The 15206-nt window shown below is 43.9% G+C and overlaps 1 protein-coding gene across 4 annotated transcripts in view; it reads right to left on the minus strand.

Annotated features, from left to right (window-relative positions):
* The window catches only part of LOC121290654 (pleckstrin homology-like domain family B member 1), a 250600-nt gene that overhangs the window by 137403 nt on the left and 97991 nt on the right, over positions 1 to 15206 (minus strand). For all 4 annotated transcript variants that reach the window (XM_041211388.1, XM_041211386.1, XM_041211389.1 and 1 more), the window contains one exon: positions 316 to 792. In XM_041211388.1, the coding sequence (XP_041067322.1) occupies positions 316 to 792 (477 nt within the window). The remainder of the gene's footprint in view (positions 1 to 315; positions 793 to 15206) is intronic.

The raw sequence follows: 15206 nt of genomic DNA on the forward strand, positions 1-15206 counted from the left end.
AATGGGGGTGGGGCGGTGGGTAGTCAAATTGGTGTCGGGCATGACACAATTCGAGTGATAAAGCAGTCAGCTCCCATCCTGGGCCCTGCCCTTTCTCCTTGTCATTAAATTCGGTGTTGGTGTTTATAGACAGGCTGCCCATTCACTATCACCCACACCACTGAAAGCTAGATTCACTCCACAGAGTCAGAGATGATCCCAGCCCATTGCGATGGAATGTGGTTGAGATGGCCGCACACCTTCAGTGCCTCAATTCTAGGTGGAAGTCTGGTGCCGATGAAATGCTCAGTACCTAGTGCAGGAAGAAAAACTCACCATGTTGCAGCCATCGTCAGAGGCCCCCGCTTCCACACCGTCAGCAAACGAACTCAGCCTCTCTGCCGAGTGGTCGTGCTGGCGAGGAGGCGGGGAATCGGCTGGATGCTTCCGCGAGCGCTCGGCCGGACTGGGAGACAGCTGCCGAGACCTCCCGGCATGGGAACGGTTCAACTCCACACAGCTGTCTGGTTCCAGGGGGCCACGATGCCTGGCTGACCTCCTATCCGAGGGGCTAAAGTCAAATGCGGAGGGCGGACTGTGTGAGGTTCTTGCCAAAGGCCTTGCCTCCATTTCACAGCAGTCGTGCTCACTGGGCTCCAGCTGTGGCGAGCATGCTCTGCTTGAGGACAGGGCCAGTTTCTGTAGCTGCTCACCAATCTTCTCAATGCTGCTCACTGCTGCTCCTGCTGTGCTATCACCTGCCTTGTTGTATTCCGAACAAAGGTTCAGAATTGTCTCCAAACGCTGCCGTTCCTGCAAAGCGAGATCAGGACAGTTAGTGAATCATTAAGGCACACAGTGGCTCTGAACATCAGGAACAAGGGTCAACCATTCAGCCCATCCCAGTCTGCTCTCCTATTCAATTCATTCATGGCAACATCTCAACTCTATTTACCAGCCTTTGCTCCCTATCCCCGGGTGCCTTTAACTAGCCAAAATCTATGGTTAGGCTATTGGACTTGCAGCCAAAGCTCATGTTTTCAAATCTTACCATGGCAAGTTATGGAATTGAAATTAATAAATCTCACAGTTAGCAACTTGAGGAAAATATAAGCTTGTATTGTAAAATCTCCAAACAGTTCACTATTCCTTCAGGGAAGGATTGTCCTTAACAATTCTGGGACTACACTGGACTCCAGTTCCATGGTTAATGCCCTCCAAAGTAGGGCAATGAACATGCCTTTTCCAATACTGCTTCCATCTTGAGAACAAGTCATTGTATCTAAACATCAGCAGTCTTCAAAAACCTGCTGAACTGGAGCACAGTGACTCTGGAGCGCAGTGACTCTGGAGTGCAGTGACTCTGTCTTTTGCCAATGCAAGATGACCACCTGCATGCGTGCACTTGTCCATGCATGTGCAGGAAACCAATAACATAATTTGCAGGAGACACAAGCTGCTGACTGCTTCCAGCATTTTCTATTTTTATTTCAGATTTCCAGAATCTGTGGTACTTTTTTTGTTCATTTAATGAAAGGGTTCATCACAAGAATAAAATTTCTAATGTATTTATTATCAATCCTGGATACTTATTTCCTTAAGACAAGCATCCATCAATTGGTCATTTATTTTGGTGCATATTAATTTTGTGCCAAGATATACCTGTCTTTTTAGTCTGTAAACATTCCACCTTGCATTATATAATCAAGTGAATCATGTCTGTCAAGCATGACCTGTTTTCAGGAGACATATTGGATATCCCTTATAACCCTCTCATTTACAGCATCTCTTCTATTTCTCCATCAACATCACTTGTCTTTAGTTCCAAGCATTTTACTCATGAGAAAACCATGTTAGGAGACATGGGAGAAAAGGGTTAACTGATAACTTCTGTCATTTAACAAACAGGAGAAGCAACACAGCAGAGGTTTCTTTCTCTGCTACATAAATATTTGATTCTCTGCTCTTAGCCACGGTCTACTCCATCACTCGCAATGACATCACGGAGTAAATCAGTCGCATGCACGGCGTTGGCAGCAAACGCAGCCTTACAATAACGGGAAAAGCAAGGAGGCTGTCAGCTGAGCTGCAAATCGGTTCTGATTGGATTCCTCAGGTTTTTCTCATAAAACCGGATACCAGACGAAGAAAGACGAGGGTCCTTCTCCCACCCTGGGAGTCTCGTGCTACAAGAGTTGTTGACCAATCAGCAATCCATATTAAGCAAGCACAGGGGCCAGCTCAACAGAGCACTGAACTTAGGAAATTGGTGATGAAGGAATTCGGCAGTGAGGGAAGAGGTGCTGTTCTTGTTGTTAACAGAACGAGGGGTGAGCTGGGAGAAGAATGAAGAGACAGCAAGACCTGAGGTCCAGAAGCATTAATTAGGTAATCAGGTAGGTGATTGGTTGGTGTGCTTTAGTGTTTTGTTTTTTCTTTCTCTAAACTGGGACAATAATTTAAGATAGAGCTACAGAGATACAAGTGCTGAATGAACTTTATGCGACTGCAGCATGTGGGCGTGGATGGTCACCAATGTGATCCACAACAATCACATCTGCTCTAAGTGTCTGCAGCTGGAGGAACTTTGGCTCCAAGTTGATGACCTGGATTCTGAGCTTCATACACTGCGATGCATCAGGAATGTTACCGAGACACTTTGTTCCAGGAGACAGTCACACCCCTTACTTAGGTACTTCAGACTTGGTCCATGGCAAGGGACACGAGGGTGTAACTATGCGTGAGGCAGGCATGGGGATCCAGAAGGTAGTATGTGAGTAGAGAACTAGAAAGTTAACAAGAAAGGACATGGCAATAGTGCAAGATAATGATACAGGTAAAGATAACCAGAGTGTGACAAGAAGGGACAGGACATACAAATGAGTGCACCAGCAAAGAGGGTTAGAGTAAGTAAAAATGTTAAAAAAAGATCGATTTAAAGGCTCTTAATCTGAATGCATACAACATTCGCAACAAGATGGATGAATTGATAGGTGATTATAAAGGTATGATGACAGAGTTGGCTACAGTGGACTGGGAAAATGGGTTAAAAGGTAAGACTGTAAGAGAAGCAGTGGCAGACATTTATGGAGACATGTGATAACTCTCAACAAAGACATAGTCCATCAAGAAAGAAAGATTCTACTAGAAGGATGCAACACCGTGGTTAACTAAGGAAGTTAAAGATGGTATCAAATTGAAAGAAAAGATGTATAATACTGTGAAGAGTAGTGGTAGGCTGATAGATTGGGAAACTGTTAGAAACCAGCAAAGGCTGGCTAAAAATAAAGGGGGGAAAGTAAAATATGAACGTAAACTAGAAAACTAAAACTAAAACGTAAACTAAAAAAGAAATTTAAAACAGATAGTAAGAGCTTCTACAAGTACATAAAAAGGAAGAAACAAGGAAATGGCAGGGACAAGTATTTTGTATCTATCTTCACAGGAAAAGACACAAAAAACACCCCCAAAATAGTATAAAAGCAGCGGGGGAAAAGAAGGAACTTAAAACAATCATGATCAGAGGCAAAGTACTAGGAAAACTAATTGGATTAAAGGCTGATGTCCCTAGCATTCTAAGGTCTTAAAAGAAGTGCTGCAGAGATTGTGGATGCATTGGTTGTAATGCTCAAATCCATTATTGGTTTTTGAGATGGGGCTGTATTCCAGGCCACACTTCCCTCCACTCTGCGCTGCCCAGCAACAACATCGGTGCTTTGGCAGGCAGGATGTTCCCTTCATTGTAAATGATTGGAGTGTCTACCTGCTGGCTGAATAGCTCACATGTCCCATGCTCAGAACATCCCCAGATCCAAGAAAAAGAGAGGTGAAGTGCTCTGATGTCTCATACACAATCCTGGGCTTCATAAATAGAGTGTAAAATCAAGGAATTCATGGGGAAATCTTCATGGATCACTGGTTCATCATCAGATGAGCCATCCTGTCCCATGTTGGGCGCATTCTTTAGGAAGAATGTCAAACTTGAGAGTGCAGGGGAGATTTGTCAGAATGACACCAGGGATGGGGGACTTAATTGAAGTGGAGAAGTTGGGATTATTCTCCATAGAGCAGAGAGGGTTAAGACAAGATTTAAGAGGTTGTTCAAAATTATGAAGGGCTTAGATAGAGTAAATAAGAAGAAACCGTTTCCACTGGCAGCAGGATCAATAACCAGCAGGCACAAATTTAAGATTATTGCTAACTGGACAGTAGGAACACAAGAACAGGAGTAGGCCATTCAGCCACAATGAGGCTGTACTATCACTCAGTGGGCCCATGACTGACCTGTGTCCTAACTCCAGACACACACTATGGCTCCATATCCATCAATACCCTTGGCTAACAAGTAACTTTCAATCTCAGGTTTAAGATTATTAATTGAGGATCTACTGGTTTTGTGGGATAGAGTTCCACACATCTACCATCCTTCGTGTGAAGATGTGTTTCTTAGCTTATCTCCTGAATGGCCTGGCTTTGATTTTAAGATTATGTCCTCATGTCCTTGACTCCAGCACAGCAGGGAAAGCTTCTCTCTATCTATCACAGAATTTTAACGGCACAGAAAGAGGCCATTTGGCCCATCATCTCTGCACTGGCTCTCCAAATGAGCATTATGACCTAGTGCCATTCTTCTGCCTTTTCCCTGTACTCCTGCACATTGTTTCCATTCACATGATCATCTAATGTCCCCTTGAATGCCTCGATTGAACCTGCCTCCACCACACTTCCAGGCAGTGCATTCCAGACCTGAACCACTCGCCGTGTGAAAAACTTTTTCTCACAACACATTTGCTTCTTTTGCAAATCATTTTAAATCTGTGCCCTCTCATTCTTGATCCTTTTACCAGTGGGAACAGCTTCTCCCTATCTACTCTGTCCAGCCCCCTCATGATTTTGAACATCACTATCCAATCTCCTCTTAGCCCTCTTCTCTCCAAGGAGAACAGTCCCAACCTCTCTAATCTATCTTCGTAACTGAAGTTTCTCATCCCTGGAACCATTCTTGTAAATCTCTTCTGTGCTCTCTCCAATGTGTTCACATCCTTCCTATAGTGTGGCACCCAGAACTGTAAACAATACTCCAGCTGAGGTCTAACCAGTGTCTTCTATAAATTCAGCATAACCTCCTTGCTCTTGTACTCTTGTGCCCCTATTAATAAAGCCCAGGATACTATGTGCTTTATTAACTGCTCTGTCCACCTGTCCTGCCACCTTCAATGATTTATGCACATATACAGCCAGGTCTTTCTATTGCAGCACCCCCTTCAAAATTTCACCTCTTATTTTATATTGTCTGTCCATGATCTTCTTACCAAAATGCATCACCTCACACTTCTCCACATTGAACTTCATCTGCCACCTATCTGCCCACTCCACCAACTTGTTTATGTCCTTTTGAAATTCCACATCATCCTCTTCACAGTTTACAACACTCCCAAGCTTCACATCATTCACAAACTTTGAAATTGTCCCCTGCACACCAAGATCTAGATCATTAATATAGATCAGGAAAAGCATGGGTCCCAATACCGACCCCTGGGGAACTCCACTAGAAACCTTCCTCCAGCCCAAAAAATATCCATGAACCATTACTCTCTGCTTTCTATTTTTCAGTCAAACTTGTATCCATGTTGCTGCCCCTTTTATTCCATGAATGATAGCTTTTCTCATAAGTCTGTGTGTGGCACTGTTTCAAATGCCTTTTGAAAGTCCATGTACACTACATTAACAGCATTACCCTCATCGTCCTTTTCTGTTACCTCTTCTCAAAACTCCAGCAAGTTAGTTAAACACGATTTCCCCTTTAGAAATCCATGCTGGCTCTTCCTTATCAATCCATATTTTTCAATGTGTTTACTAATTCTATCCCGAATAATTGCTTCTAGAATCTTGCCCACCACTGAAGTTAAACTGACTGGTCTGTAATTGCCGGGCTTATCCTTACAGCCTTTTTTGAATAAGGGCGTAATGTTTGCAATTGTCCAGGTGCCAGAATCAAGGGAAGACTGAAAGATTATTGCTAGTGCCCCTGCAATTTCTATTCTCATTTCCTTCAATCAATATCCTTGGATGCATCTCTTCCAGTCCCGGTGCCTTGTCAACTTTAAGCACCAACAGTCTATTCAACACTTCTTCCTCATCAATTTTGAACCCTTCTACTGACAGAGTTTCCTCATCTGTCACCATGGCCTGGGTATCTTCTACCTCCTTGGTAAAGACAATGCAAAGTATTCATTTAATAATTCAGTCATGGCCTCTTTGTCCATGCGTAAATTCCCTTTTAGACCCCTAATCAGCCCTACTCCTCCTTTTACCACCCTTTTACTATTTATATGCCTGTTAAAGACTTTGGGATTCCCCTTTATGTTGGCTGCCAGTCTTTTCTCATAACCCCTCTTTGCTTCTCTTATTCGCTTTTTCACCCTTCCCTCTGAACCTTCTGTATTCCTCTTGGTTCTCAATTGTATTTTATGCTTGACACATGTCATAAGCACAGTTTTTCTTCTTTATCTTGATTTCGATCTCCTTTTTCATCCAGGGAGCTCTGTATTTGTTTGACCTATCTTTCCCTTTCAATGCAATATACCTTGACTGTGCCCAAACCAATTCTTTTTTGAAGGTAGCCCATTGTTTAGCTATAGTGTTTCCTGCCAAGCTTTTGTTCCAATCTATCTGGCCCAGCTCCATTCTTGCCCCATTGAAGTCGGCTCTTGTCCAGTTAATTATTCTTACTCTGGATTGCCTACCATCCTTTTCTATCATCATCCTAAAACATTCAATACAATGATCACCATCTCCTATGTTCCCCCACTGACACTTGATCTACTTGGCTCACCTCATTTACAAGAACCAAGTCCAACAGTGCATGTTTTCTTGTTCGATTAGGCACATACTGCTGTAGAAAATTTACCTGCACACAATCTAGGAACTTCTGCCCCTCTCCACGCTTTACACTACCACTGTCCCAGTCTACATTTGGGTAATTAAAGTCCCCCATTATAACTACTCTACAATGTTTGCATCGCTCTGTAATTTCCCTGTGGATTTGTTCCTCTACATCCTTCTCACTATTTGCCAGTCTATGGACTAAACCGAGCGATGCAATTGCACCCTTTTTGTTCCTTAGCTCGAGCCAAAATGATTCTGTCCTTGAACCCTCTGGGATATCTTCTTTCTCCAGCACTGAAATGCTCCTCTTAACCAATACCGCCATCCCTCTTCCTTTCCTATCTTTTCCGAACACCTTGTATCTGGGAATATTTAACAATCAGTTCTGCCCTTCCTTAAGCCAAGTCTCTGTTATTGCCACAAATCATATTTCCACATGGCAAACTGTACCTGTAGCTCCCCAATCTTATTTACTATATTCCGTGCATTGACATATGTGCATAGTAATCCTGATTTAGATTTTGTTACTTTCTCCCTTACCCCAACTTCACCAATTAACTTACTATTCTCTTTACTAGTGCTATCTGTCTCTCCCAGTATTTTATGCACCCTGGTATTCCTCTCTAATATCCTCTCCTGGTTCCCACACCCCTCCTGAGTTAGTTTAAAGCCCCGCCAACAGCACTAACAAAACACCCTGCAAGGAGCTCAGTCCCAGCTCTGTTCAGGTGCAACCCGTCCGGCTTCTACAGGTGCCATCTCCCCAGAGCCAGTCCCAGTGTCCCAGGAACATAAAGCCCTCCCTCCTGCACCATCTTTCAGCCACACATTCATCTGCCTTATCCTCCTATTTCTGTATTCGTTGGCATGTGGCACTGGGAGTAATCAGGAAATTACTACATTTGAAGTCCTGCTTGCTAATTTTCTACCTAGCTTCCTAAATTCTGATTGCAGGACCACATCCCCCTTCCTACCCAAGTCATTGGTCCCATTGTGGACCACAACCTCTGGCTGTTCACCCTCCTCAGAAGAATGTCCAGCAGCTGCTCTGTGACATCTTTGACCCTGGCACCAGGGAGGCAAAATTCGATCCTGGAGTCACGTCTACGGCCAGAGAAACGCCTATCTGTTACCCTAACCAATGAATCCTTTATCACTATTGCTCTTCCTTTCTTCTTCCTCCCCTCCTGTATAGCCGAGCCACACATGGTGCCACAAACTTGGATCTGGCTGCACTCCTCTGAGGAACCAGCACCCTCACCAGCTTGCAAAATGGAACACTGGTTTGTGAGCAGGACCCCAGGGCACTCCGGTGCTACCTGCCTACTTCTCTTGGACTGCCTGGTGGTCACCCATTCTCTCTCTGTCTCCAGGGTCTTAAAGCTGTGGTGTGACCACCTCTCTGAACATGCTATCCACATAACTCTCAGCCTCGTGGATGCGCCACAGTGACTCCAGCCATCGTTTGAGCTCTGAAACCCGAAGCTCAAGTTTCTGCAGCTGACATCACTCCCTGCACATGTAGTTGTCTAGGACACTAGTAGCGTCCATGACTTCGCACTTATTACAGGGCACGCATTCCACCCAACTCAGCTGCTCTGCAATGTCTTAACTCTACTTCCCTTACGTTAACTTTATTCTACTTTGGATTACTTATATCACTTCATCATATTGGCCTAAATTTCCCTTATTCCTGGTGCTTCTCAGTTAAATCCGTGTACAGCAACTTGTTTAAAAATATTACACTTACCTAATTTACTCACCAGGTCCTACTGACCAAGGCCGCTCCTCTTTGAGGAAAGGTAGAAAAGGAAAGGAGCACCTCCTCCCCGAACTCTCTCAGTCACCAAACTCCAACTGAAATACTCTACTGCAGCCAAAAATAGCACTCAGTGCAGACAAAGTCATCACATAAGATAGCCCACTTTTATACTCTTTGAACCTAGCCTTTGAAAACCTGATTAAACCAGTTATCTAATTAACTAGTTGCAGCTCAAGCAGAGCCTCTATGAGCCCTGTTTTAAGGCTGGACTAAAACTCACCTTCTTCCAACCCTAATAGCAACTTTTATTTGCTAACTTAAAGAAAGACTAGACTTTAGATAGAATTTAACCCTTAAACTCCCTCAGTCACCAAACTATCGTATAAATTCCTTTCAAAAATCCTAAACACCTCAATCGAATCACTCCTTAACCGTCTAAATTCTAGAAAATATAAGCCACACCTATGTAATCTCTCCTCATAATTTAATTCCTGGTGCTCTAATTACATTCTGGTGAATCTGCTCTGAGCTCCTACCATGGCCAATATATATCCTTCCTGTACTCCACAGTACTTCAGATATATTTAACCAGGACTTTGTATAACTGTAGAAAATCTTCCTCCTTTAGCCTTCCTGATTATTTTTTTTGTACCTGTGCACTACATTTTAGTAAGCTGTATACATAAACTCCAAAAATTCTTTGGCCCTTCCCTATTCCTAACTTTTCACCATTTAAAAACACTTGGATTTATCCTTTTTTTGGTCCAAAATGGATTACCGCACACTTAGCCACAGTTTCACCCAGAGGAGTGAAGATGATTTTTTTTTAACACTACAGTAAGTTACGATGATTCGGATTGCACTTCCCAAAAGGGCAGTGGAAGCAGAATGAACAATACATTTTAAAACAGAATTGGATGAATATTTGAAGGGGAAAATTTTGAGGGTCAATGGGGAAAAGGGCACGTGTGTGGGAATAATGAGAGGGCCCTTTCGACGAGCCAGCACAAGTACAATGGGCTGAATGGCCTCCTTCTGTGCTCTGTAATTCTACATCTCTCTAGCTCAGCACCACTCATTCCTCTTGCCCATTTACACCTATTTCAAGTCAAGTTCAGTGATACGCTCAAAATGCACATGCACTGAAGACTGACCCACCAATGTTCTTAACCCCTCAGCTTTGTGCTCACTGAACAGAAGAGTTCAATGTACGAGATGAGGCACATGGAGCTGACCAGCAGAGTAAGTCACATTAACTAAATTGCCAGTTCATGAAAGGACAATTAAGAGCAGCATTTCTGCTGATGATACAGCGTCTGTGGCAGCAACGTCTGAATAATTGCAAAGTTCGACATCAACAGGCACCTTGTGTAATCAGCTCCCACTTCCAGCAAGATACGGTGAGGATCACATTTGATCTGAAGGGGACAGGGAAAAGCCAGACCCCATCCCACCCCATGCTCCAACAAGATTCTACCCAATAGATCAATAATTTCAAAAGGAAATAGGATGGGAAACTTGTAGGGCTACAGGGGTCGAGAATGGGACTGACCATTGCTCTACAGACAGCCAGCATAGGGTCGATGGGTTGATTGGTCTCATTCTGTGCCATGAATAACCATTATTCCCATTAATTTAACAATTCAAAAGAAGCAAATGAAAAGATAGGACAGTCTTGTTGAACAAACACTCTATAACATGGAGTTATATGACTCTAGTTTATCAATAACTTTGCTGCAACTCACTGCAATATCCTGGTAGACACTTAGAAGTGTAGCCTGGTTTCTTGCTTGCCGAATACCAAGCCTGCCCAGCTCTGGAAGTCAATGCCTTGTCTCGGTGTTCCATTAATGAACCTTAAGCAGGTTCTTTAAAACTGCTGAAACATGGAAGATGACAGTGGGGAGTGGGAAGGAGTGTGGTGGGGGGGGAGGATTCAGGGCGTTTGAACACCAAAACCAAATCTGATCATTCAAGAGTGAGCAGCACCCAAGGAGACATACTCCAGTCAGGAGGTCACCCAAAGAGACAGGAGGATAGAGAATTACAGGAAAATGCAGGTAAAGTTCAAAATACAAAAAACTGTATAAAAGTGGGTGATGTAGACTTCTCAAATGATGCCAGCAACTGGGCCAAACTGATATACCAATTCCAGCCTTTGGTTTCACTTAAACCACCAATGCTCATCAATCGCACCAATTATCAGTTAGTTTGAAAAAGGCACCAGGCCCACTGTAGAAGCAATTATTTATTTAACAGACGCAAGGCTTCAATTTAAATTCCGCAGCTGGTGTTTCACAACACAATGTCAATGGGCTATCTTGGACTCACCTCACACGATGATAATGGAGCTTCTAGTGGATTAAACCTCATGTTGATGGTTTCGCCTCTTGAGTTAATTAAAATACTGATCAGCAGGTAGGCCCCAGTGCCTTCCTTCTCACCCAGATTTCCAAACTTTTCTTAAGCAAATTAACAGCATAAAAATGCCTCGATTTTAACCCTCCCTCCAGCAATGAACTGGGTGGATGGAACTGATATTCTGACCTAACATCTCCACATCCGCTCTCACGTTTAAATCAACAGGCACCAGAAACTCATTATGGTAAGCACAGACTGGAACAACTGGGCAAGTAACACTATCCAAACAGACCAGCCTTGGGATCTGATGTCAGGGGATGTGCAAATATAGGAGCTCAATGATTGTGAGCTTCCGTTCACCCAAGTTGTAAACTTGATCTGTCAGCAGCTTTAGGCATTCAGCTCATGGTGAGGGACAGGTTCTGCCTTTGGGGGCCTCCATTCAGCATTCATTTACTCCGAGTCAGCCCAACTCGAACGAGGCCCCATCATTTTTTTTTTAAACCCGTCAGTAAATCTGTGGTTTCCAAACCAATGAAGCAGTAAACAAGATCAGAGAGCGTGAGGTGAAGCCAGAGGCAGGGAGGAGGCTCATGTGCAGCATAAACACACTCGGGCCAAATGGCCTGTTTTGTTCAGTCACTGCGATGCCAGGGATGCTGAGAATCCTCGGGCACTGCTTCCCTCCCAGATCGTCATATGCAGCAGAGGCAGGAACCACGGGAATACTGGTGTGGGAAGTGGGCACATACCCCTCAGATGTCAGGAATTCCACTTTCCCTCGGATCCCATAGGGAGATTGACGTTGCCTGACCTTGGAACACTAACCCAGCCCTGTGTATTTCCAATGGATTTACTGTCCCTGCTCAGACCCCTCTGTCCACTTTAACACTGATCATATCCCAGGATAAGGAAAATCAGGGAACCTTGACTAGGTGGGAATTATTTTGACACTTATGTTCACCAGTCGATGTGTTTTACTTTACTGCAACAACAATGCACATTTATACAGTGACTTTAATATGATAAAATGCCCCAAACACTTCCACATTAGCAGTTTAATATAAAATATGATTCTAAGCCACATAAGGAGATATTAGGTCAGAGAGGTATGTTTCAAGGAATATCTTAAAGGAGAAAAGCAAGATAGAGAGGCAGAGAGGTTAGGCCCCAGTCAGCTGAAGGCATGGCCACCAATGGTGAAGTGATTAAAAGCATGGATGGCTGACAGGCCAGAATTAGAGGGGCACAGATGTCTCAGTTGGTTGCAGGGCTGGAGAAGATTTACAGAGATAGGGAGGGGTGAGGTCATGGACCGATTTGAAAACAAGGATGAGAATTCTAAAATCAAGATGTTGCTTAACCAAGAGCCAATGTAGGTCAGAGAGCGCAGGACAGAGGGGAATGGGAGTTAAGACACAAGCAGCAGACAACCTCAAGTTACAGAGGGTTGAATGTGGGAGGCCAGCCAGGAGTGCACTGCAGTAGTCAAATCTAGAGGTAACAACAGCATGAATGAGTGTATCAGCAGCAGATATACTGAGAAAAGGGCAAAGCTACAGAGCTACAGATCTAATGAGGTCAAAAGCTCACCTCAGGGTCAAATATCACACCAAGGTTACAGACAGATTGGCTTAATCTCAGACTGTTGCCAGGGAGAGGGATCGAGTCAGTAGCTGGGGAATGAAGTTTGGAGTGAAAACAATGGCTTCAGTCTTCCCGGTATTTAATTGGAGGAAATTTCTGCTTATCCAGGACTGGATGTTGGATAAGCAGTCCGATACTTAACTACAGTGGAGGTGTCGAGAGAAGTAGTGGTGTCAGTGTACATGTGAAAACTAACACCGTGCCTTCGGATGATGTCACTGAGGAGCAGAATGTGGATGAGAAATAGGAGGGGGTCAGGAATAGATCCTTGGGGAACACCAGTGGTAATTGTGCAGGAGCAGGAAGAGAACACATTGCAAGTGATTCCCTGGCTATGATTAGATAGATAAGAATGGAACCAGGTGAGAGCAGTCCCACCCAGCTGGGTGACAGAGGAGAGGGTTGGAGAAGGACAGTGTGGTCAACTGAGTCAAAGGCTGCAGACAGGTCGAGAAAGATCAGGAGGGAAAGTTTACCCTGTCACAGTCACAGAGAATGTTGTTTGTGACTTTGGTAAGAGCTGTTTCAGTACTATGACAGGGGTGGAAAACTGATCGGAGGGATTCAAACATGGAGTTCCAGGAAAGATGAGAATGGATTTAGGATGTGACAACATGTTCAAGGACTTTGAAGAGAACAGAGAGGAGGGTGATGGGACGGTAGTTTGCAATGACAGAGGGGTCAATGGTTGTTTTTCTGAGAAGGGTGATGATGGCAGATTTAAAGGAGAGACAGACACCACCTGACGAGAGAGATCCATTTATAACATCGACTAACAGGGATGCCAGGAGGGGATGTTGGGTGATCGGCATTTTAATGGGAATTGGATCGAGACAACAGGAGATGGGTCTCGTCAGCAAGATTAGTGAGGGAAAAATAGTAATGGGAAAAGCTTAAATCAACATTCGCTTGTCACACAGCAAATGTAGATTTCCTCCCACTCAGGACTCCCCACACCGCAGCTTGGCTCCCATTCCGTACACCCCACCACCTCCCCTGCCCACAAACTCCCGCAGGGTGCCCCGTACCCTGCCACCCCACTCCCACAACCCTGTCTCCCACTTCCTCAGCCTCTACAGGCCATGTACCTTGGAGAATCTTTGCAATGCAATGGGAGCAATGGAAACACATGAACCAATCAAATTGATTGAAGTACTATTTTCTGAGGTAGATTCTGGAAACATTGATGATTGACAGCAAGGTTGGCCATTCACAGGAGACGCTGACTGAATCCCTGCATCCCCGCGCCCCCCCCCCCCCCCCCCCCCCCCCCCCCCCGCCACCCCAGCCCACCTACTGCCAAGAGTGATTTCCAAGTGGACAATAAGGATAAGTCTGGCTGAAGGAGTCAGGGGTTTATTGAACGCTCCAGAATTGTGGGACTAATTGCTATCACCTCAGCAACATTGTCCATCACCACTTTTACATCCTCCCCAATAGGCCTTGAGGATCTCCTGACTGTAGCGATGCACTGCACTCCATGTTGACCAGCCACCATCCAATTACTGTAAACTGTAACTTTTGCAATACCTTAACCTACAGTCCCAATTCACCCACTACAAAGATTCAAATCCTTTTAAATCTGAATTCAAAAATCGAGAAATATCGAAACTCCACGAATTAAAAACCCAAGACTTCAACCAATCAAACATTAATAAAAATGCAGGATGTTTTTCCTCAATGAGGATTAAAATCTTACATTTCATGTTCTCACCACCTCTGTTCAAGAAAGGAGGGAGACAGAAAGCATATCCGTCTAATATCCTAGCCTAATATCCAACATTGGGAAAATGCTAGAATCCATTATTGAGGAGGTCATAGCAGGACATTTAGAAAATCACAAAATCAGACAGGCAGAGTTAACATAATTTTGTAAAAGGAAAATTGTGTTTAACCAATTTATTAGAGTTCTTTGAGGTTGTAACAAGCAAACTGGCTCAAGGGGAACCTGTAAATGTGATGTACTTGGATTTCCAAGAGGCATTCAATAAAGTGCCACATCAAAAGTTACTACATAAAATAAGAATTCATGGTGTTGTGGTAACATCAGCAAAGATAGAGATTGGTTAGCTAACAGGAAACAGAGAGTAAGGTCCTTTTCCGGTTGGTAAGCTGTAACTAGTGGAGAGTCACAGGGATCAGTGCTGGTGCCTCAGCTATTTACAATCTATATCATAGTGAATGTATGGGAGCTAAATTTGATAATAGTAAGTAAATATAGGAAAGTAAGTTATCAAGAGGACATAAAGAGTCTAGAGAGGGATTTAGATAGGTTAAGTGAGCGGGCAAAAATTTAGCACTTGGAGTATAATGTGGGAAAATGTGAACTTGTCCACTTTAGCAGGAAGAATAGAAAAACAGAGAATTATTTAAATAGAGAGAGGTTGCAGAACTCTGAAGTACAGAGGGATCTGGGTGTCCTGGTAAATGAATCACAAAAGGTTAGTACACAGGAACAGTAAGTGTAAGGAACAGGAAGACAAATGGAATCTTGTTGTTTATTGCAAGGGGAGTGGAATATAAAAATAGGGATGTTTTGCTATAGTTGTACAGGGCCTTGGTGAGACCA

This window comes from Carcharodon carcharias, chromosome 18 (genome assembly GCF_017639515.1).
Source record: "Carcharodon carcharias isolate sCarCar2 chromosome 18, sCarCar2.pri, whole genome shotgun sequence".
Lineage (NCBI taxonomy): Eukaryota > Metazoa > Chordata > Chondrichthyes > Lamniformes > Lamnidae > Carcharodon > Carcharodon carcharias.